Below are 20,205 nucleotides of genomic sequence, written 5' to 3' on the forward strand. Positions count from 1 at the left end.
TTTTTATTATTGTTTCAGGAGCATTAATTAACTTTTTTACTCAAAAGTATAATTTCAATCGGAAGACCACCCCAAAAATGGAGGCGGGGGTTCATGGGGTAATTGACGATATTACCCTTATCAGCACATGTAACTTGTAAGGTTATGTGATGAGTGTATTATGTAAAGTTGGAAAGAAAGATTCGTAAAAGTTTGAATTTTGTCATTAGTATTCGTGGCCCTTTTAAGAAATTGAGGAAAAAAGGGTCTGCAAAATGAAATTTGGTGGTGTGATTTTAGTTGCAAGAAAAATAAACCCTTAGTTGAAGTTTGCGCTTGGTTTAGTTCTTGGGTCAGATGGATTACACAGTTGTCTTGGATCATCTGAATCAGGTTTTTATGTAAAAAGAGTGATATTAATATGTTCAAGAGGTAGAACTAGTGAAGTCTCATAAGCTTTATTTTTGAAGTTATATCACATGAAATCATAATAATCAAATCCATTCTAACAATGTTTTCATATGGAAACTACAAACTAAACCTCTGGTTTAAACTACATACGGGAGATCAGAAGAGGGACTGAGGCAGGAGCTTCCTCTTCAATCTCATGCTCAAGCTCTCCATAGCGCTCTAGCACACGCATCCTGCAGTCTTCAGCGGCCAGCAATCCGGTTGAATAAGCACCGTGCACTGATCCCGGGTAGCTCGAACTAGTGGCTTCCCCAGCAAAGAATAAATTATCCAATGGCACTCTCAGCCTCTCATAGAGGTCGTGAGGTTTGTTCACCATGTCATAGCTATATGATCCTAATGAATTTATGTCTGATCCCCACCTTGATACCAAATAATGTATCTGCCAACATAAATAACCATTAAAGCTTGTACATTGGCAAAAGATATAGAGACGTAGTTATAAGAAAGACTGATTAGAGGAGTACCGGTGAAGATGCATCTGGAAGAATTTTCTGGAGTTGCAAAAAGGCAAAATTTGCAGCTGATTCATCAGACTTTTTCTCGATATCTCTAGCAAGCTGACCAGCTGGCATGTAAACAAGGACAGGATGGCTAGTGGCTTTATGCAGGTTCAAGAAATAACTGCATCCGTACGAAGTTTCTGCAACCACTCCCAGAAACTCTACGTTAGGCCAAAAGACATTGTCAAAGTGCAATATGATCTTGTTCTCGATTCCTACACCGAGATCATTGATAGCTTCTTGTTTCCACTGTGGAAGCTTTGGTTCGAATGTTATCATTCCTGACTTTAGGACTCCGAGAGGAAGAGCAATGACTGCAGCATCCGCAACAAAGGTGTCTCCTTTCTCTGTAGTTACCTTCACTCCACTGTGGCGTCTTGTAATGTTGGTAACCCTGATCAAACATAAGGCCAATAAGTTTCAGCTGCGGATTAGAAAAAAAAGGGTACAAAAACATATGACGAACAAAGTTTACCTGTGGCTTAATCGTATATCAAGACCTTTCGAGAGAGTGTTGATAACAGGGCGATACCCTCTAACCATAAGACCATGTCCACCGGGCAACAGTTCTTCCTGCGAATGTTTTTATTGACAAATCACGAAACCAGAACATACGTCAACCACTGAACCGAGAACATATAGCAATTTGGTTATTAACCTGGTCCCAACACTTTGCTGAGATGGTTTCAGCATCAGCAGCAAACCATCCTTCCATGCGGCACAAGTACCACTGAAGCACATTATGGGCAATCCCCTCCAACCTGGAAGCGAAAAATCTTACTGAGCATGCAACAAATATATAAGCGTATAAAAACAAAATCAAAGGATTGAGTAGAGACACTGCGTATGCATACCTTAATTCAGGGTTCCTCTTGAATACAATAGAAAAGGCTTGAGCTATTGACATGTCTTCATCTTTCTCATCCCTGACTTTACATATCTGCATTTGTGGAACAACTATCTAGTTAATCAAAGATACGCAACAACTGGAAAACACAAGAAAAGAAAAACTAAACACCAAGTTAACACCTCTTCCAGAATGTGCTCAAAATTTTCGCCAACTTTTGTTACCAATTCTTGAGGGACTTGGTTACCAGCCTTGTCGAATAGAGCATAGCTGCAGAAAACAGAATTGCACCATGAGTTTAAACAAGAGAGAAGATATATTAAGATGTACAATCAGAATATCCAAAACTGTTGTACACACCTTTCAAGATCGTGATCATACAAAACTGAGTTGTCACCACTAGTACGATAAAGGGGTAGTCCTAATCTCCCAATTACTGCAGCCAAAGGATTTTCTTTACAGACACCATGCAACCTGTCAGAAAACGATGTTGCTTAGATAGCATTGATGGAAAAAGATCCAAACATGAATCAATCAAGGTTAAGTGGAGCCATGAATTTACCAAGATGCACCCAGATCAACAGGAAAACCGAATGAGTAATCAGTATGAACACGTCCACCAATTCTGTCACGAGACTCCAAAAGCACAACCTGAAAAAAGGAATAATATAAGACCCTGCACTTGGTAGTTGGTACAACAAGAGCACAAATTATTTCACAACATTGTAACCTGAAGACTGCATACAGACCTGAAAGGAAGCATCTTGAAGAGTGCGAGCAGCTGAAATCCCAGCCATACCACCACCAATCACTATTACTGAAGGTGAGCTCTTCTTCATCTTCTCTTCGGTTGAGACGCAAATAGCTGGAACACAAAACAACATATGAAACAGTTCAGAGCCTTTTAAGACTTAAAAAACAGATGAAATAATACTTGCAATAGAATTAAAAATCTAAAATCTCATTCTCACACAAATTTGCCAAAACAAAAAAAAAACGAAGCAATCATAAGAAAGGAAAAGGTAATACCTTTACGCAGCTGACGATTAGTTTTGGCTCCGGACTCCATGATTCAACAATGATGGGCTCTCAATTCTAATACTATTATTATTATTATTATTATTGTTATTGAGCGATAAAGGATCTAACGATTTCTGCTCGAAAAGAAAGAGCGAAATCGGCAAGTGAGGAGAAAAACTAAGAATTGAGATCAGAAGACACCGATTATCACTCAAGTAATTTGAAATCGGAGATGTAAAACCCAGTTTCCTATACAATTTCATGCGATTTCTCCCCTTTATCTCACGATTTCTGCAAAGTTTAGATCAGATTCGAGTTCCCCCCAAACAATGAGGCAAAATCCCAAAACAAAAAACAAAAACAAAATATCAAAGAGCGATCGAGAAAGAGAGGCCAAGGAGTCGCAGCTTTTTCTGTCAATATAAAATAAATCGGTGTTGGTCTGAGACTGCTGACATGTACGATTTTGATTAGTTAACATATATACGCTTTTGTTTTCTACTTTGCTTTTGGAACAAAAAAACTAGAAACCTACGCGCTTGGACATCACATTAACAAGAACTCGCCCTTCCTATAAGCCACGTGTCATTACTAAAGGACATAATCGGTAATTTGTTTACACCGTCCTAATGGAGTCGTAGTGGTAGGTGTGTGGGACTCGTTCCGTTACGAACGAATCGTAATTTAATAAACCACGTTAGCGTTTTCCGTTTTTCTCTAAAAGATTTTCGCGTATACGTTTGATGAGCATTAAAACATTAGGACTAAATGTGCCCAGACAATAAAAAAAGCCCATCGGAATGTCAATTCAGGCCCACATAAGCCTTTTACTCTGTGTTTACTTTACTTTTTGAAGCTCTTCAAAAACATATTTAATCTGATTAATTACGTCATGATCAGTTAAATATGTATGTTGATTGCAAAAAATATATGTATGCCTGTCCTCAATCAAATAAATTTAGAAGTATAAAAGTATTGACACTAACCTTATTAAGTTCTATATAATACATTTGTTTTAAGCTTTCATCCCGACCAAAAAATAAAATTATAAATATCGGAGAAAATAATACTATACGCCACGTCAGCCTATTTACCCCATACGAAGACTGTCGGTGGTAGCCGGTGCCGACAGTTGACTTTGCGGTCCCGCCGGAGACCCAAATTTCATCATGTCCGTTGTTGGCTGTTGCACTGCCTGCATTTAATTTTTAAACATGACACGTCAGATATTAATTAAATTAAATATTTCTCGCTCTCTCCAAAACGGTGCCGTTTGCTAATTGCAGCTGACCTGATTCGCCGCCGACGGCATCTGGGGGAACCCGCCCATGTACCTAGCTAGCTGATCCGATAACATTTGGTTCTGTGCTTGGAGCTGTAATTGAACCGGGTTTTGACACACTAAACCGGGATGGTTCTGCGGAGCTGACCGGTTCATAACCGGGAATTGAGGCATTTGCATCTGACTCTGCATAGCCATCTGATTCATATACGGAGATGGTTGTACGCCCGGGAACATCATCGGAGTCGTTGCTGCTGCTGCCGCCGCCGCCGCCATTCCACTTCCCATCCACATCACTTGAAGTTGCATTTGAAGTGATTTCAAGTAGTCAATTGCTTCATCCAATATCGAAGCTTTATCTGTCTACACATACACACACACCATTAATCAATATATAAGCTCCATCATTACCATTATATCTGTGAGTCTTTTTTTTTTTTTTTTTTTTTGTCAACTTACTTTACTGCAATGAGGTATGAGTTCTTGAAGAGCTTTCATTCTTTCGTTTATTCGATCTCTCCTCCTCTATAATAAAGGAAGATCACAGAATATAGCAGAATTTTTAAAAACAGAACTGGTGCCTAAAATACACAATAACATGATATGAAAATATAAAACTACGACAATATGTTGATCAATGTACATATACATACCCTTTCTGAGAGATTATGAACTTCGGCTGCACGGCTTCTTCGTGTAGATCCAGACCGTTGGCTCGATTTGTTTCCTGTGACTTGATGATCATCAGTTGAGGTCAAACGAACATCTGATTGAGACACAGATTCCTGATCCGCGTCCATTACATGTTTTCTTTTACGGTCAATGGTTACGCTTCTTCCACTAACGGTTTCTTTGTTGTTCCTTCCGTAGCTGCAACCGGACGAGCCGCCTGACGAAGTATCAAGTCTTTCTTCGACGTTCTTGCTTCTATCAGTCATAGATACCGGAAGTGTGTTCACCTGATGATCATTCGTGGACTGGTTGCTCCCGCAATGGCTAGGCCCGACGGTTATAACGGAGGACCTAAACTTAGGAGGAGCCATGGCTTGAGCCTCGCTCTTAACGGTCTCTTCGATCGACCGTGGCTTCTCTGGACCGTCGAGGTGATTGATCGAAGAGAAGAGATGAGAGGAGAACTCAGATTCGAAGGGATCAACGACGTCATCGGGAGGGTATTGGATCCAGGAGACGGTTTCTTGATCATCGAGAAGAGCGTTGTTAGGCTTTTGTACTGTTTCTTGGTTGTCAAGAAAAATGTTGTGAGGTTTTCTTAGGGCTTGTTTGTGGTTTTGGACTTGGACTGATGGTTCTCTACGAGCTTGGCTTTGCAAAACCACTTGACCATCTCGCCACAATAGTTCCACTAGTTCATCTTCTGGTCTATCCCAAAGAACAAACACAAACTTAAGTGATTATGATTAAGAAGTGAAATTGGTCATTATAAGACTTGGGAATATTTTATATTATACCTGATTGATCTTTTATTAGTGGACATGTGAAAATTATCTTCAAAGTTCCAATCAGCAAACACTTGTTCCATGTTAGAGATCTGTAAAAGACACCCCAAATAAGAATATATTACTTTTTTTGTTTGTTAAGTGAATAAAGAAATGATTTGATATAATATAATTAGTACTATAATGATTAACAGGATCAAAAGAAAAAAGGATGACTGAAAGCAATCAACAACACATATGGAAAGAAATCCCAACAGTTTAATAATCATTAGAAAAATAATTAAGCCAAACAACCAAACCACTCTCCAGCAATCAAGGAGGGGAATGATTTAATAAGGCAACTATTCTATATATAGTAAACTCTTCAAACGAAAAGACCCAAAAGCAATTACCAGATTTAGAAGCCTCTGAATGAAAAGAAGATATTAGCAGCTTCTTCACACGTAACAAAACCGAGAGCTCTAGCAGCTAGGGAGAGGAAAAAGAAAGGGGAAAGAAGAAGAAAAAATATTTTCTCTCTCTCTCTCCTTACACAAGAAGAGTGTTTTGATTTTTCTCTCTATAGATAAAGAGGAAATTGTACAGAAACTGAGAGAAGAAAGTTGAAACAGAACAGAGAACACAAAGAGAGAGAGAGAGAGAGAGAGAGGCTAAAGGTTCTTGCCAGGTTCAGACAGAAAGCGACAAGAGCCTAGAGAGGGAGATTAACACACAGACAGAGGAGGAGGAGGAGGAGCGAGAGGAGATAATGATTCGGTGGGGGCAATAGTACTGAAACAAGATCAGGATGAACGACACGTGTCGAATTGTCAGACAACTAGTTGAAGAGTTAGTTTTGGACCCACCATCTTGTCTTGTGATGAAGGGTGTGATAGAGAGAGAGAGAGAGAGAGAGAGAGAGTGAGAGAGAAGAGAGATCTATTGCTCGATTTCTAGAGGTGGTTTCTGATCTGTACCTTATCTGCAGCACTCTCTTCTTTGAAGGGGGAAGAGTCTTCTTGACCAATCATTAAGGGTGTTTTTTGTCATATCACACACGCCCTCTCCTCCTCTCCTCCTCTCCTCCTCTCATATGTTTCTTTCAAATCGTATAGTATCTCTGTCTTCTACGATGCTTTTATGAGTTTATCATGCATCTACTGTATACTTGTATGTATATGAATACATATTCAGAAAGAGTTTATATAGTACTTATATCTGAATTCGTTGCCAGTGAGTCTCATTCAAAAACCTTCCGGAAAAATTATCTCGAGGAATCATCATTTTTCCCCCTACCCCCTTCATATTTCCAGATCCCATTTATTTCACATGTTGACTTGTATAGCTACTAGCTACGATCGCAAATGATTGCGTTTACAAATACGATTCTTTAGTCGACTTTATGAGTTTGGAATTTGTAATGGTTACACTAGAGAACACTAAAACAAACTACAATCACAAAAATTTGGATAGTAATCTCAGTTTTAAACGTGAATATGCAATCGCAATACCATATGTCGTAATGCTAATCCACGGACCAACGTGACTCGTTGTCATGGACATTGGACCACAGACAATGGTCCACCAAAAATGATGCTTAATTACATGAATTTCCGAATCCTTATCACATTTTTTTATTATTATTACAGCAGTTTTAAACACTTATCACATCAATCTTATCGTTTAACGTGCGTAAACCCTACCGATCTCAAAGGATGAACAACAACGTATTATTGATAAATACTTGAAAATGGTTTGCAGTTGCAACTTACAAGTAGTAGGTAGAGACATGTATAGTGGGCGCATTGTGAACAAAGCATCCACCACCGAAAGAAGACATTTTCCTTAAAAGTTTATGTCCCTCATTTGCTTTTCTTTTTTTTTTTCTTTTTCCCACGAAAGAGACGAGTTCGTTATATAGCGTCCATTCAAAGCTACCGAAAGCCATAAACCAAGTAACTATATAAGTTTTGTTTCCAGCCATATATATATGTAGTAGCAGTACAGTATCTTTTGCAAACATATGATATATTTAAAATATGATTTGTTTAGTGGAAATTGCTGAATAAGAACACTTGGTAGACTTAAACCTTTATTTCGAATGCAAGTTGCGAGTTGGATGAACTAACACTGATAGACAGAACTTTTCGTCGTGGACGATGTATATAAAACGTAGTTATCCGAATCAAGCAAAGATGAACACGTTTACACTACCTATTGTTTTTGTCTAATTACAGTTTTGCAAATTGTGTCGTTGTATTCGGAGTTATATTGTCTTTGGTCAATAACTCATGTCGGCATAAGTCTTCGCCGCGTTTGGATTATTAATTCCATCTCCTAACTATAAAACTATGAATGAATGAAAGCTATTATTATTATTGAGACATTAGATTTCGGGGAAATAAGACGCCAACAATTTGATTTGACGTAAAAATACAGAACAAACTATTTATTTCGTCAATATAACAAGGAACCATATGTTAAAATATTTATGATTTATACATTATGTGATATTTTGATATTTATAACATTACATTAATTTAAATAAAGCCTCGGGGGAAAATGCCATGGTATTTGTCAGAGAAGGCCCAAATTATAATAATTCATAATAGTATTTGTATCGTGGTCTCTCCATATGTTTTATTGGGCCTATTCGCGCAGCCCAATCTATTCAAAAAGGGCCGAGCAAAAACAAAACCCTAACTATATAAGATACAGACCGTTCTGAAACGTTAAGGCGGCGGTGCAGGAAGGCGATTCTGCGGCGGAGGGTATAGTGGATTGGAAGGCTCGAAGCGGCGGAGAAGTATGTGGATAAGAAACAAATCAACCTGAGGGGAATATATGATGTTCTTCGTTATTTTATAGTTTTCAATCTGAATTTCATATCCGCCGCTCGCTTTTTCCACCGCCTTATCCTTCTCTCCGATCTGCCCCGCCGCCGACCTTGTGATGATTATTACAGTTCTGAAGGTCCAGACATAATTTTTCAAAATTTAACTTTTTGTGGAGAAGAATTTTCAAATGTTCGTCGAGCAAAAAGGTTTCAAAATATTTATCCTCAGTTTTTAATTATCTCCTGCTAAGGAAATACATTCAAGAATTTCCTTTGTTTTGTGTTTGTTTGGAAAGTACCAAAGTTAAAAGATTCGCAAAGATCAAATGCTATGTTTTAAGGACCATTGGTTAGATTACATTGCCTTTGAACCTTTAGCTAAAGATGCCCAATTGATTGATACTTTTCAAAATCTATGTAGAAGCTGAAAAAAGGGCAATAACTTAAAGCTCTAAGCTAGGCATGGATGAACCATCGAAATATCAATCCTTGGCAACTCTTACGGGAGATGTAAGCAACAATAATATGATCAAGGTGTTTTAGTCATTACTCATAAAATAAGGGACCTGCCAATCAGCAAAATGCAAGTTTAGGTTGTGAGTAGCAAAGACAACAAAGAGTCAGGGACATTCACCTGTCCTGATGTGAGATCAAAAGAAATTGAATGCATGTATTGTGACTGCATATTTTAACCAGACAGCGTTGGTCCAGAGCCTAAGGTCTAAAGAATCCACATCCCAAGATTTTAATCAGGATCTTGTGACGTTTATTAAACTTTTCTCCTTCAACTTCCCAATCTTTTTTCTCATATATGCTTTAAACTTTTGTGTATCTACATATGGCTTTGAAAGTTACCAGCTCACAAACTTATTCCATTACTAACTCCAATCAAACAGTTAAGAGGCTAAAGGAAATTAAAAGTTGAAAAGCAAAATATACAAAATTTTGTTGAGTTATATAAATGAATAGAAGAACTTTTATTAATCAAAGTAATTAATCTTCTACAAGTAAAAGTAAAACCGAAGAATGACTAACAATCTTAGAATTGTACAGAAGAGGTAGACGAATAACTAAAGAGAAACTTAATGCATCCTAAAAAGAAAGTAAAAACTATACCACACCAACTGAAGTAGTTGGATCGGCTTCTAGATCTTTAGTTTTCTTGCGAAACAAGCTACCCCATCTCTTTTCGAACTGCAAAATCTCCATTACAATCGCAAGTGCTGCAATTGCACAAAGGATAGTCGTATAGGCGATCTTCCAGCCGCTTCCAGGTTGTAAAATAGACAAGCCTTTGTAAATGTTGTAGACGCTTAGCACAATTACTATGTATCCCACAGTGTGATGATACCAGTTCCAATATTTTCTGTACCTATGATCCTTGTCTGGTCTAGCTTGGAGCGCAAGTATCTGTAAGAACCCTAAAACAAATAGAAGCAACCCTATGACGGTATGCATGGTAGTCCTCATCCCAGTATGTTTCGCCATGTAGATTGCCGTTCCTAATCCTCCAATTAAACCAGCAAAATAACCGGTGCTTTGGCAAACTACGTGTATGTAGAACCATGTGGGATCTAATACTTCGTAAGTCTTCATGTATCTTGCAGCCAAAACTCCGATTGGCATGAGAATTCCCCAACTCACTGTGTTTACAATTCCATGGATTTGCTTTACCAACAACATGTTTCCCTCAACTGATTTTGTCGCTGTGACTTGTCCGGAAAGCAAATCCAAAGAAGCCATAGCTCTGAGATGATCTCCACTCATTGCGTGCATTCCAAGTCTGTCTCCTTCCTTCAAGGGGCCGTCTTGCCATAAGTGATTCACAACGGTTGTATTAAGAGGCAAGAATAAAGTTGCATATATAGTCATCTCTCCATCGATATATTCAGAAGATACATGCGTCACGCGGAAGCTAAGAGGAGATTCTTGAAGCATAGTAGAGTAGTCACTAATGGAGGAAGTATACGCACGCATAAAACCAGAAGTAGAGTTACGGTACGCCACAAGAGCTTGAGCACCTAACATGCCTTTTTTGGTCGGGTTTATGGCCCAAGCGATCCAACTAGATGACTCTAGATTGGCGTGACGATAAGCAACATCAAGAGCTCCGGTTTCTCGAACATAGCTGAAGTGTAGAAACGAGTCTAACACCGGAAGATCCGTGCAAGAGCTGAAGATTTTTCCGTTTCTGAAGCTGTGAGATTCACATCTTGCATGAAGTCCTTGATCCGTTGCTGCCGTAGTAAGAGATGGAATCAACAACATGAACATGCAACACAAAACGACTAATGCGGCTCTTGAAATCAAAGACATAATGATGATGATGATGATAATGGTTAAGGTTGTGGTTTTTTTAATCTGAGAGATTATGAATTTCTGAGTGCTACAAGCTCTGAGTATTTCCGCAATATTTATACATAGCGAGTTACATTCACTTCCTAATTCTATTGTTGTAAGGAGGACTATGTTTCCATATTTTTATGAGCTTGTTTCCTTTTTTTTTATTTCTTGGTTTGTTATGAATTATCCATCCATATCTTTATTTCACATCTTTACTTTATTTAATACGATCTCTTTCAAAATTGGAATTGGAGACCCTCCTCTTTTGTTTTTACCTTTTCTTTGATATTTTCAAAGTTTTTTTAGTAGAAATTATCAAAGGAAATTTTCAAAATATCTAATGAACTACACTATTTGGAATACTATTCGTATTTTAATTTTGTTTTCTCGCATCATTTGTATTTTCTAAAATAATTGATTAAAAAATATCTTGAAAAAAAACTGAGATTTTCTAACATATAAAAATATTTTTTTCTCTACGATAAAGATAATATTCTATGTTAGAAGAAAAAACTATAATCTCTCCAAATCAAATTTACCTATTCAATTAATTTGTAATATTCAAAATTCAAGTTTACTGAATCACGGTTAATGTATATATGACTTGTTAATGCGTACCGAAAGTCAAAGTGTTTGGTCCGAACTACAACAAATACAAGTACGTACAAAAGTGTTTTTGGCTCAACTCTACAAATTGGTTAGAAACACGTTGCGCAACAAGGAAGTCAAAATCAAATCATTTTGTTATTGTTTTGTGTTTACTTGGAATAGTACTGTCGCCATGAAAAAGTATTTTGAACCTTTCTTCCCCGGTCAACTTCTAATTTTGTACGCTTTCGGGATGACAACAAAACAAGCATTTGTATGTTTTTAAGAGGATGTTGATTTTAATGTTAAAAAGATTCATACATTCAGATATAGGTTACAATCACTAATTATAAATAAATCTAAACATTTTATTTGGTAAGGTCGTAGTCAAACAGTTTTAAGAGAAAACGTAAGGACCCGACGTTCCCTTATCGCCAAATACATAACAAAAATCTCTTCTTTATTACTACTAAATTGATGGCAAATTGAATAAGTATGGATGGTTTATAACCGGTCAACATTAACGACTCAGCAGCTTTATTGTAGTAATTAGTTAATAATACACACTTAAGCATGGTGGGAATTATTTAAATTTTCAATTAAAAAAATGCGTTCGTTGAATCTTCTAAGTATTATATATATTGTGACGAGTCGTCTCGTCGCTATGCTATTTTGGCATGCGTCTTTAAAAGGTGATCGATAGGTTTTTATTAGTATTATTGGTAAATGACTTTTTTTTTTTTCTTTTTCTTTTAAAGCTCTCATTGTTTGGTTTGGCGGTCAAACTGCTATTTTGCTCACATTTCTTTATCGGTTGATTGACACTTAAGTGTTAGCCATTTGATTTGGTCTTAATAGTTGATTAAATATACTATTGAATGGTGTCTTGTCTTAGTATCAATATAGTCTCTTAATCAAATTCTTTTATTGTTATCAAATTTAACTGATGATAACAAATTATAGTGGTCACATTTTTTTAAAGAAAAAATATTTTCCACACATTTTTACTACGTTCGATTAAATTTTGTTTGTTTATTGGAGATTTTAAATGTTGACAAAAAAAATAGATAAACATTTATGGCAAATTGATAACGTTTGCTTACAAATGGTACACCAACTACATTTGTATGTATAATAATCTTATTGACCATACCATTTGATGACACAACAATTCAAAGTTACATAATAGTCTCAAAAACTGAATATAATTTATTCAAAGGTATTCTGAATTTCATGTTGAATACCATTTTGTAGTACTAATACGTTCAATCGCGAGAGATGTTTATTTTTCGGTTTTTTGACATTACCAAAATTTACATTAATCAAATTGTCACAATGTTGTTCACTTTGTTATTGTTTATTCAGTATAATTTCCCTTTTTAGTGTTCCCTTTGTTATTGTTTATTCAATCTAAATTACAGCTAACCAAACTCTTTATGTTCTTGTACTCTTTTATATACTCTTTTTTTTTTTTTTTTTTTTGTCATCACTCTTTTTAAATATACTTAAAAAAATACGATGATAACAGAATACAGAAGAAACGGTAAAAAGGAATGAAGATATGAAAACGCGTGAAGAAGAAGATGACTTTAGTCAACAAATATCAATTAATATTTTTATTTTTCAGTAATCTGAACTTCACCAGATCTCTCTCTCTACTCTTCTTCTTCGTCCTCTCTCCCTATTTCTCTCTAAGCTTCAGAATCAAAAGACCTTACAAACGAAACTAATAAAATCTCTCTTAAAGGATAAATTCTGCTTCTGTCACTTTCTCTTTTTATTTTTCAGCTCAGTTTCCTTTCCCGGCGACTCCAACTTTGATCGTCGCCGGCGATTTCACAATCTTTTTTTTTGTTCTCAGTTTATCTCTCCAAATGTTGTCCAGACATAGTTTCATTCTTTGTCTTATTTTTTTCTTCGTCAAAGCATTTTCCGGCGACTCAAGAGGACTCGCCGCCGGAAACAGTCAGCAAAAAAACATCTCGGGCTTTTCTGGGATTGACTTCCCAAATCCGATGCGCTTCGGTTCTGTTTCTTCTTCCACAAGCAACGACTGCGGCTTCTCTTCCCCTGAGAACCAACCCACAAAGGAACGGACCGGAGAGAACAAGACGGTCAAGTTTCATTTGAAGCGCCGAGAAACAACAACGCAGCACGAAGCAGAGAAGAAGACATCAAATTCTGTTCTCGAGCTCAATTTCCGAGATCTCACTAGAATCCAGACGCTTCACAAAAGGGTTTTGGAGAAGAAGAACCAAAACACTGTCAAGAAGCAGAAGAAGAATAAAGAAGTCGTTACCTCTCCGGTGGCTTCTTCTCCGGTGGAAGAGAAGCAATCTGGTCAGTTGGTGGCTACACTTGAGTCCGGTATGACTCTTGGTTCCGGCGAGTACTTCATGGACGTCTTGGTTGGTTCGCCACCAAAACACTTCTCCTTGATTCTTGACACAGGGAGTGATCTGAACTGGATTCAATGCTTGCCCTGCTACGACTGTTTCCAGCAAAACGGTGCGTTTTATGACCCAACAGCCTCTGCTTCTTACAAGAACATAACTTGCAATGACCCAAGATGCAACCTAGTCTCATCACCTGACTCTCCAACGCCCTGCAAATCGGATAACCAATCATGTCCTTACTACTACTGGTATGGGGATAGCTCCAACACCACTGGAGACTTTGCTCTCGAGACTTTCACGGTTAATCTGACAACAAGTGGAGGAAGCTCGGAGTTGTATAATGTGGAAAACATGATGTTCGGCTGTGGTCATTGGAACCGAGGTCTCTTCCATGGTGCTGCAGGCTTGCTTGGATTAGGAAGAGGCCCGCTTTCGTTTTCCTCTCAGCTTCAGTCTCTTTATGGTCATTCCTTCTCTTATTGCCTAGTCGATAGAAACAGCGATACCAACGTTAGTAGCAAACTGATTTTTGGGGAAGACAAGGATTTGTTGAGCCATCCGAATCTGAACTTCACTTCTTTTGTTGCCGGGAAAGAAAACCTCGTAGACACATTTTACTACGTACATATAAAATCCATTCTTGTCGCTGGAGAAGTTCTAAACATACCTGAAGAAACATGGAATATCTCATCAGATGGCGCTGGAGGGACGATCATCGATTCGGGCACAACCTTAAGTTACTTTGCAGAACCTGCATATGAATTCATCAAGAACAAGATTGCAGAGAAAGCAAAAGGGAAGTACCCGGTGTACAGAGATTTTCCAATCCTAGATCCTTGCTTCAACGTGTCTGGCATCGATAACGTTCAGCTGCCAGAGCTTGGGATTGCTTTTGCAGATGGCGCGGTTTGGAATTTCCCGACGGAGAATTCTTTCATATGGTTGACTGAAGATTTGGTTTGCTTGGCAATTCTTGGAACTCCCAAATCAGCCTTCTCAATCATAGGAAACTACCAGCAGCAGAACTTTCATATACTCTACGATACAAAGAGGTCCAGGCTCGGGTATGCACCTACAAAGTGTGCTGATATATAAACCTTTCTTGTCGATTAGACAGATTTAAACTCCATCAAAGCAACTGTACACAACAATAAGAACAGATTCTTTTTTTTTTTTTTTTTTTCCCTTTAGATTTATTCATTCTTTAGGATATTCCTTTTAAACATGTATTGCTGTAGAACAAACAAAGATCATATACTAAACTAATGTACTTATTCAACTTTCTTTTCTGAATATAAAGTGAGTTACATTTCGCTTGCTATATGTATTTCCTCCAACTAAATATATAGTCTAACATCTTCTAAGGCAAGAGTTGGACAAAACCAGTTACAGACTTACAGTACACTATGGTGAATTTGTAATCTCTGCCATTGTCAAAGGACGATAGTAATCCCTAAATGGGAGTTTGAAAGAACTCCAAAATTAAATCATAAAGAAACTGGAAAAGAAAGAAGTTTCAGGATATTCCGGAACACAAACCATACCAAAGGGATCGGATTGTGTACCTACTTGTGAAATGTCGGTGAGGAGAGTTGCGGAGAAGGAGGTGTCTCCAGGTCTTTTACATTGAGGCGAAGATGAAGAATGGTTTGAAATTGGGTGAAGACGGAAGAGAACTCGAGAAGAAAACTCAGTGAACGAAGAAGAATCAAATCAAGCTTAACATGATTTTTTTACTTCACTCACTTCAATTTTTTTTTTTTTGGAAATTAGAACCTCTGCTTCGATAAAATGCAAAACAATAATTAGTAAGTCTATGATCATAAATTACTTATTAATTACTTTATAACGTAATTTCTTTTTTTTTTTTGCCTAAGTTTTCAAGTCTATGATCATATATACCCATATGTTTTTTTTTCCAACAATAACTATAGATTAGCTCAAGAGAATCAATTGAGGGAAAAATTGTTTACAAACTTACAACCTTGACAAGATGGGAATGTCTTTTTTTTTTTCTTCTGCACAAAAGCACAATTAACTAACTTCAATTAAATAAAAAATTGAAAATATTTAAATTTAAAATTTAGTATTTAATCATAAATAAGATTATATAATACAAAAACCCTTCAACCAAAGGGTCCATTGAGCTTTCAAATTAAAAAGTTTCCACTGATAACTCTTTTCTCGAAAAGGAAAACTGAATATTTTTGTAATATTGTCAGATAATTAAAATGAACAACAAATTATTTTAGCAAAAGATTAATTAAGACCGATGACACTATTATATTAAAATATTAAAATTTAACATGTATGTAAACTTTATAATATGTGAATCTTGTAGTAATTATTTTAAACACCAAGAAAAACTAAATTACTTTATTTCGGACAGTAATTAATTAGTATATCAAGTGTGCCGTACCACTTGTAGCAATTAAATTTAATAGTTTTTATATTGCTGTCCAGAAAATATGATATATAAATAAATTAACTTTTTTTTTTAATACTATATTTTATTTCTCAGACCAGACCCCAACCCATCTCCTACAACCATCTGTCTCGGTGGTGTTCTTTGATCCTCTCTCCACAAACCTAAAATCTCGGCATTCGATCTTTGGGGAGGGATCTAGAGAGAAGAGAGGATTCGTCATGACGATCGTAGCTTCGTTTTTGGAGTCGACCAAGGATAAGTGCTATGCCCCAAGTTTCATCGCTGTCAATCTCTGTCTGGCTTTTATCGATGCCGCACTTGCGTTCATCGCATTCCTTCAGGTTTCCGATTTCTTAGGATTCGCTTTTGTTGCTTTCTTAGAACAAAATGAAGAACGATTTGATTTCTGAATGCTAGATTGTGTGAAGGCCTGTTAGGTCTGTTCGGACAGATGACGCATTGTGCTCAATTTCATCTTTTAAGATTCGATGAGATTTGAGGTTATTTTTGTTTCTTGGTTTTTAATTCAGTGAATTGGCTGATTTTACTCTTTAGAGCTGTGTGCCTCTTGTTGATGTGGTTGACCAATAAGTTTCAGGTCAACTGTATAGATAACTTACGGAGCTCAAGTGTGTTTGTTGTGTATAATGAGAGATTTGATTCAAGGAATCTGAATCCGATATAATTTAGCACTAGAAAGTAGAATCTTTTCTTTTCAAGAGTGTAGATTAAGATTCGTGGTGGCTCCTATGTAGTTTTAAACATTGAAGTACTTCAAAAAAAAGGTCTTATTCTCTTCTTTTTTTTTTGTTTTGTTGGGTTGGGCTTATAAGATTTATCTTGTCTGCCTCCTGCTTTCAGTTAACTCGATTTCACCGGCGGAATAAACAAGTTGGATGGACGCGGCAAAAAGTAAGTCTTCTCATCTTTCTGTTTCTTATCAATCCAGGTTCAGATTCTATGTTAGTTTTTACATATAATTCCATGGTGCGTCTCTGACATATCTTTCAATGTAAATTGCAGGTGCTTCATCTTATGATTGGCTCTTCAAACACAGGTAGATACTCGAACCATTCGTTATTTAGGAACAGAGATTTTTGTGTGGAAAGTTGTATCTCATGAGTAAGGTCGCTACTCGTTATCCATTGGCAGGTTCCCTCATTTATTTTGTGGCTGCGATTATAGCAACATGCACAAGGTGGCATCATTGGTCCAACGCATTAGGTTTTCTACTTATGGGTAAAAATTCCATTCCCTTGTTAAGGTTTGTTGATGTTTAGTTACCCCTATAGGTTAGTCCTTGATAACTTGAATTGTTCTTGCAGCCTTTCCCAAAATTCTGTTTCTGGCAACTTTCCTCCTGCTTCTTTCTTTCTGGTAAGTATATTCTCATTACCCTGACTGTATTGTGTTGTACCTGATTGTTTTGTCTGAATAACGATCTGAGATAAGAAAATGATGCTTCTTAATGTTATAGGGTAGATGTTTGCCATCAGGGAAATGGAGAGGAGGATGACGATGATGATGAAGAAAATAGCATTCAGCAAGTGTTGCTTGAAAAAAGTAAGAGCAAGCCAGGTTCTTCGAATTCAAGTGAGCGTAGAAAGTGTTGCTCTTTCCATGGGATTCATGTTGGCACCCGCCAGAAGTTTGTTGTTGCGGTATGTGATACTTTCGGTATATGCATTAACCACTAGCCAATTCATATCTGTGATCTTTACAAAAATGTTTATCTTTTTGTTAGGCGGTTCTTCTTGTGTTTATCTTAATGATATCATTTGCAATCCTTATCTGGATTGCTTCCGGAAAGAATCCTATCAATGCTTCATTATTGGCTCAGGTATGTGATTTTTCCTCTTTATCATCAAAGTTCTTCTCCTCAAGAAATAGAAGACTCTGGCTATTATTTTTTCTGGTTTTCTGATAAATTTCTTCGTGTAGGTCTATGTTGATATTTTTGCTGCAATAATCCTAGTTACCGGAGGAGGAATATGCTTCTATGGTAATATATTGCTTCAGTTTGTTTTTTTTGTCTGGTTTCAGCTACTTGTATTTTTCTTGTAGCGTTTTCTTATTGCTATGATCGTTTATTTAATTGATTTTTCCACAATGAGACAGCATTAATACAAACTCTTTTATGTTCTTTCTTGTTTTTTAGGCCTGCGTCTGCTCTTTAATCTGAGGAAGGTGCGGTCTGAACAAGTTTCATCGGAGATGCGGAAGGTAACTAATGATTTTTACTGTCCCATGACGTTTTTTTAATCTTGAACATTTTAGTCTAATCCTTATACTGAAAGTGCATTTTAACCATTTTTAGGTATCGGGTTTAGCTGGCGTCTCAGTTGTTTGCTTTACCATTAGCTCTTTAATTGCTCTTCTCACACACATTCCGGTAAGATATTATTCCTCAAAGTATATCTGTTAACAAAAACCTAACATTTGTCTATATGCTTAACCAAAATATACTTACTGACCTCAGCTCTTCTATCATTGGAACCCGAGCAAATTACACGGCATCAAAGCATTGGTTCTTCTGATTATATACTATTTCATAGGTGAAAGATTTTTCTTTCATTCGTGGTTCTTAAGACTTAAAATGTAGTATTACTGATAAATAAGAACGCTTTTTAACAGGTTCCACAGTACCATTGGCTTTCGTTTTATGGGTTTTAAGGGAGCTACCTCCTCAAAACATCGTGATTAGACAAGAAGAACCCAGAAGAATTACTTATGTCAACTATGAAAGTGTTGAAAGGCAGCCTCCCCAGCACTGGGCCTCCACAACTGTGTCAAAAAACCAGGTACACAATTCTCTTGATGAACATCCACAAAGAGGAGGTTTGTAGTAAGCTGTATACTGGCGATGAACTAGGGGTGAGAATATAAACCGAAGCAAACCACAATATTTATAGCTAACTAACCCTTTTTTAAGCTAACAAAAACTCTAACCGAATGCTCACTTTTAAGATAAACACAATGTTGAGAGCATTCAAGAAAGGTTTGAATAAAACCGTGGTCTGAACATGAATACATAGTTGAAACACAAAGGAAAAGCCTAAAGTTAGATAGTTGTGTTCATTTCCATTAGTGACTGTGAGGTCGTTTCAGAGTTTCTTCTTTTATCAACTATCGATTGTTTAAGGAGGTCACGTAACATTTTTTTGGTTGGGGACACAATGGTGTAGGTATCTAAGGCAAGTCCTATATGAACCAAAGAATCATTATATAAGTGTTGGCCTGAAGCAAAAATCCGCCAAATTTCTTCTCTAGTCACCGGGAAAAAACCTGGTGGGGATTGGGGAGTGGTTCTTATGCCCAAATGTGGTGTATTGTGCTAGAATGAATGAAAGTGGAAACAAGGCTCATGTTCTTCTTCTTCTTCTCTCTGTGTGGCTTTGGAAGAAAAGGAAAAAAATTGTTTATAAGATAGAAATGGAGGTTTGAAAGCTATGTAAATATTAAACTTTTGATTGCAGTATTTAGTTGTTTTAGGTTCATCAATGTCATGTGTTGAGAGACTAGTGGATATAAAATGTGATCTCAGGGAAGAAGATACAACTTTGTCTTCCTTCCGAAACAGCGTCGTTAAATTGCTTTTTTATACGTAGTATTCTTTTCAAAACGACGACGCATCCTTGTGCTAGATAACGCCGTAAGTCGAGTACAGTACTAAGCGGTGTCGTATTTTGGCCATTTTCGAAAATTTATGGCGCGAGTTCTTTCTAACCAACGTAGCGCTACGTTTTGGACATTTTTATTTGTCATCACGAAACGTTGTCGTATTAGGTTTGTTATAATGAAATTGACGGATCTGAGTTAAAAAAAAGGAAATAATAAAAAATCCGATGGCCGATGGCAAAAAATAGGAAATAGTAAAAACCCGATAGCAAAAAAAGGAAATAATAAAAATCCGACGGGAAAAAAAGGAAATAGTAAAAATCCGATGGAAAAAAGGAAATAGTAAAATTCCGATGGCGAAAAAAAGGAAAAATAAAAAACCTTAAATAGCCGTTTATGAACTTTTTGGATATTTGTGTAGTGTTTGGTCTTCTGTTTTCGTCTTTCTTCTCCTCCTT

General features: G+C 36.9%; 5 protein-coding genes across 6 annotated transcripts; 2 read left to right on the forward strand and 3 right to left on the reverse strand.

The window, feature by feature from the left end:
* Nucleotides 1-418: 418 nt before the first annotated feature.
* LOC17887258 (polyamine oxidase 3) lies at nt 419-3,233 on the reverse strand. The gene is made up of 10 exons (XM_006290406.2): nt 2,830-3,233; nt 2,550-2,665; nt 2,363-2,451; nt 2,161-2,274; nt 1,983-2,070; nt 1,808-1,893; nt 1,612-1,714; nt 1,429-1,526; nt 918-1,347; nt 419-832 (listed from the first exon to the last, which is right to left on the reverse strand). The coding sequence occupies exons 1-10, from the start codon at nt 2,867-2,869 to the stop codon at nt 533-535; spliced, it is 1,464 nt and encodes a 487-aa protein (XP_006290468.1). The 5' UTR covers nt 2,870-3,233; the 3' UTR covers nt 419-532.
* A 518-nt stretch (nt 3,234-3,751) lies between these two features.
* LOC17886051 (transcription factor PIF5) lies at nt 3,752-6,625 on the reverse strand. Its single transcript, XM_006291089.2, has 6 exons — nt 5,952-6,625; nt 5,572-5,651; nt 4,756-5,482; nt 4,562-4,627; nt 4,112-4,465; nt 3,752-4,015 (listed from the first exon to the last, which is right to left on the reverse strand). Exons 2-6 carry the CDS (start codon nt 5,640-5,642, stop codon nt 3,911-3,913), a joined length of 1,323 nt encoding a protein of 440 aa, XP_006291151.1. The 5' UTR covers nt 5,643-5,651; nt 5,952-6,625; the 3' UTR covers nt 3,752-3,910.
* A 1,616-nt stretch (nt 6,626-8,241) lies between these two features.
* LOC17884750 (cytochrome b561 and DOMON domain-containing protein At3g59070) lies at nt 8,242-10,690 on the reverse strand. Its single transcript, XM_006290240.2, is given in 3 exon segments — nt 8,242-8,382; nt 8,385-8,468; nt 9,491-10,690. Coding segments are annotated over 3 exon segments (1,425 nt in total).
* Nucleotides 10,691-12,952: 2,262 nt separating this feature from the next.
* LOC17886062 (aspartyl protease family protein 2) lies at nt 12,953-14,994 on the forward strand. Its single transcript, XM_006290810.2, has one exon. It carries the CDS (start codon nt 13,180-13,182, stop codon nt 14,794-14,796), a length of 1,617 nt encoding a protein of 538 aa, XP_006290872.1. The 5' UTR covers nt 12,953-13,179; the 3' UTR covers nt 14,797-14,994.
* Nucleotides 14,995-16,221: 1,227 nt separating this feature from the next.
* On the forward strand, nt 16,222-19,749 carry LOC17885540 (tobamovirus multiplication protein 1). 2 transcript variants are annotated; one of them, XM_023783378.1, is made up of 13 exons: nt 16,222-16,470; nt 16,963-17,041; nt 17,153-17,186; nt 17,282-17,368; nt 17,455-17,506; nt 17,607-17,790; nt 17,874-17,969; nt 18,071-18,131; nt 18,288-18,352; nt 18,447-18,521; nt 18,609-18,684; nt 18,764-18,930; nt 19,315-19,749. In XM_023783378.1, the coding sequence occupies exons 1-13, from the start codon at nt 16,394-16,396 to the stop codon at nt 19,336-19,338; spliced, it is 1,077 nt and encodes a 358-aa protein (XP_023639146.1). In that variant the 5' UTR covers nt 16,222-16,393; the 3' UTR covers nt 19,339-19,749. The 2 variants fall into 2 exon arrangements, with proteins under 2 accessions (XP_023639146.1, XP_006291237.2); XM_006291175.2 differs by having other exon boundaries at nt 16,991-17,041.
* The last annotated feature ends 456 nt before the right edge of the window (nt 19,750-20,205 follow it).

Source organism: Capsella rubella, unplaced genomic scaffold, assembly GCF_000375325.1.
Source record: "Capsella rubella cultivar Monte Gargano unplaced genomic scaffold, Caprub1_0 scaffold_5, whole genome shotgun sequence".
Taxonomy (NCBI): domain Eukaryota; kingdom Viridiplantae; phylum Streptophyta; class Magnoliopsida; order Brassicales; family Brassicaceae; genus Capsella; species Capsella rubella.

Coding starts and splice junctions, on each gene's coding strand:
- LOC17885540 (XM_006291175.2), top strand. CDS start 16,348: ATGACGATCGTAGCTTCGTTTTTGGAGTCGACCAAGGATAAGTGCTAT. Junction 17,970..18,070: donor ATGCTTCATTATTGGCTCAG/GTATGTGATTTT, acceptor TTCTTCGTGTAG/GTCTATGTTGATATTTTTGC. Junction 18,931..19,314: donor CAACTGTGTCAAAAAACCAG/GTACACAATTCT, acceptor ACAATGGTGTAG/GTATCTAAGGCAAGTCCTAT.
- LOC17886051 (XM_006291089.2), bottom strand. CDS start 5,642: ATGGAACAAGTGTTTGCTGATTGGAACTTTGAAGATAATTTTCACATG. Junction 4,628..4,755: donor TTCATAATCTCTCAGAAAGG/GTATGTATATGT, acceptor CCTTTATTATAG/AGGAGGAGAGATCGAATAAA. Junction 4,016..4,111: donor TGCCGTCGGCGGCGAATCAG/GTCAGCTGCAAT, acceptor AATTAAATGCAG/GCAGTGCAACAGCCAACAAC.
- LOC17886062 (XM_006290810.2), top strand. CDS start 13,180: ATGTTGTCCAGACATAGTTTCATTCTTTGTCTTATTTTTTTCTTCGTC.
- LOC17887258 (XM_006290406.2), bottom strand. CDS start 2,869: ATGGAGTCCGGAGCCAAAACTAATCGTCAGCTGCGTAAAG. Junction 2,071..2,160: donor TATGATCACGATCTTGAAAG/GTGTGTACAACA, acceptor TGTTTTCTGCAG/CTATGCTCTATTCGACAAGG. Junction 1,527..1,611: donor CAGCAAAGTGTTGGGACCAG/GTTAATAACCAA, acceptor AAACATTCGCAG/GAAGAACTGTTGCCCGGTGG.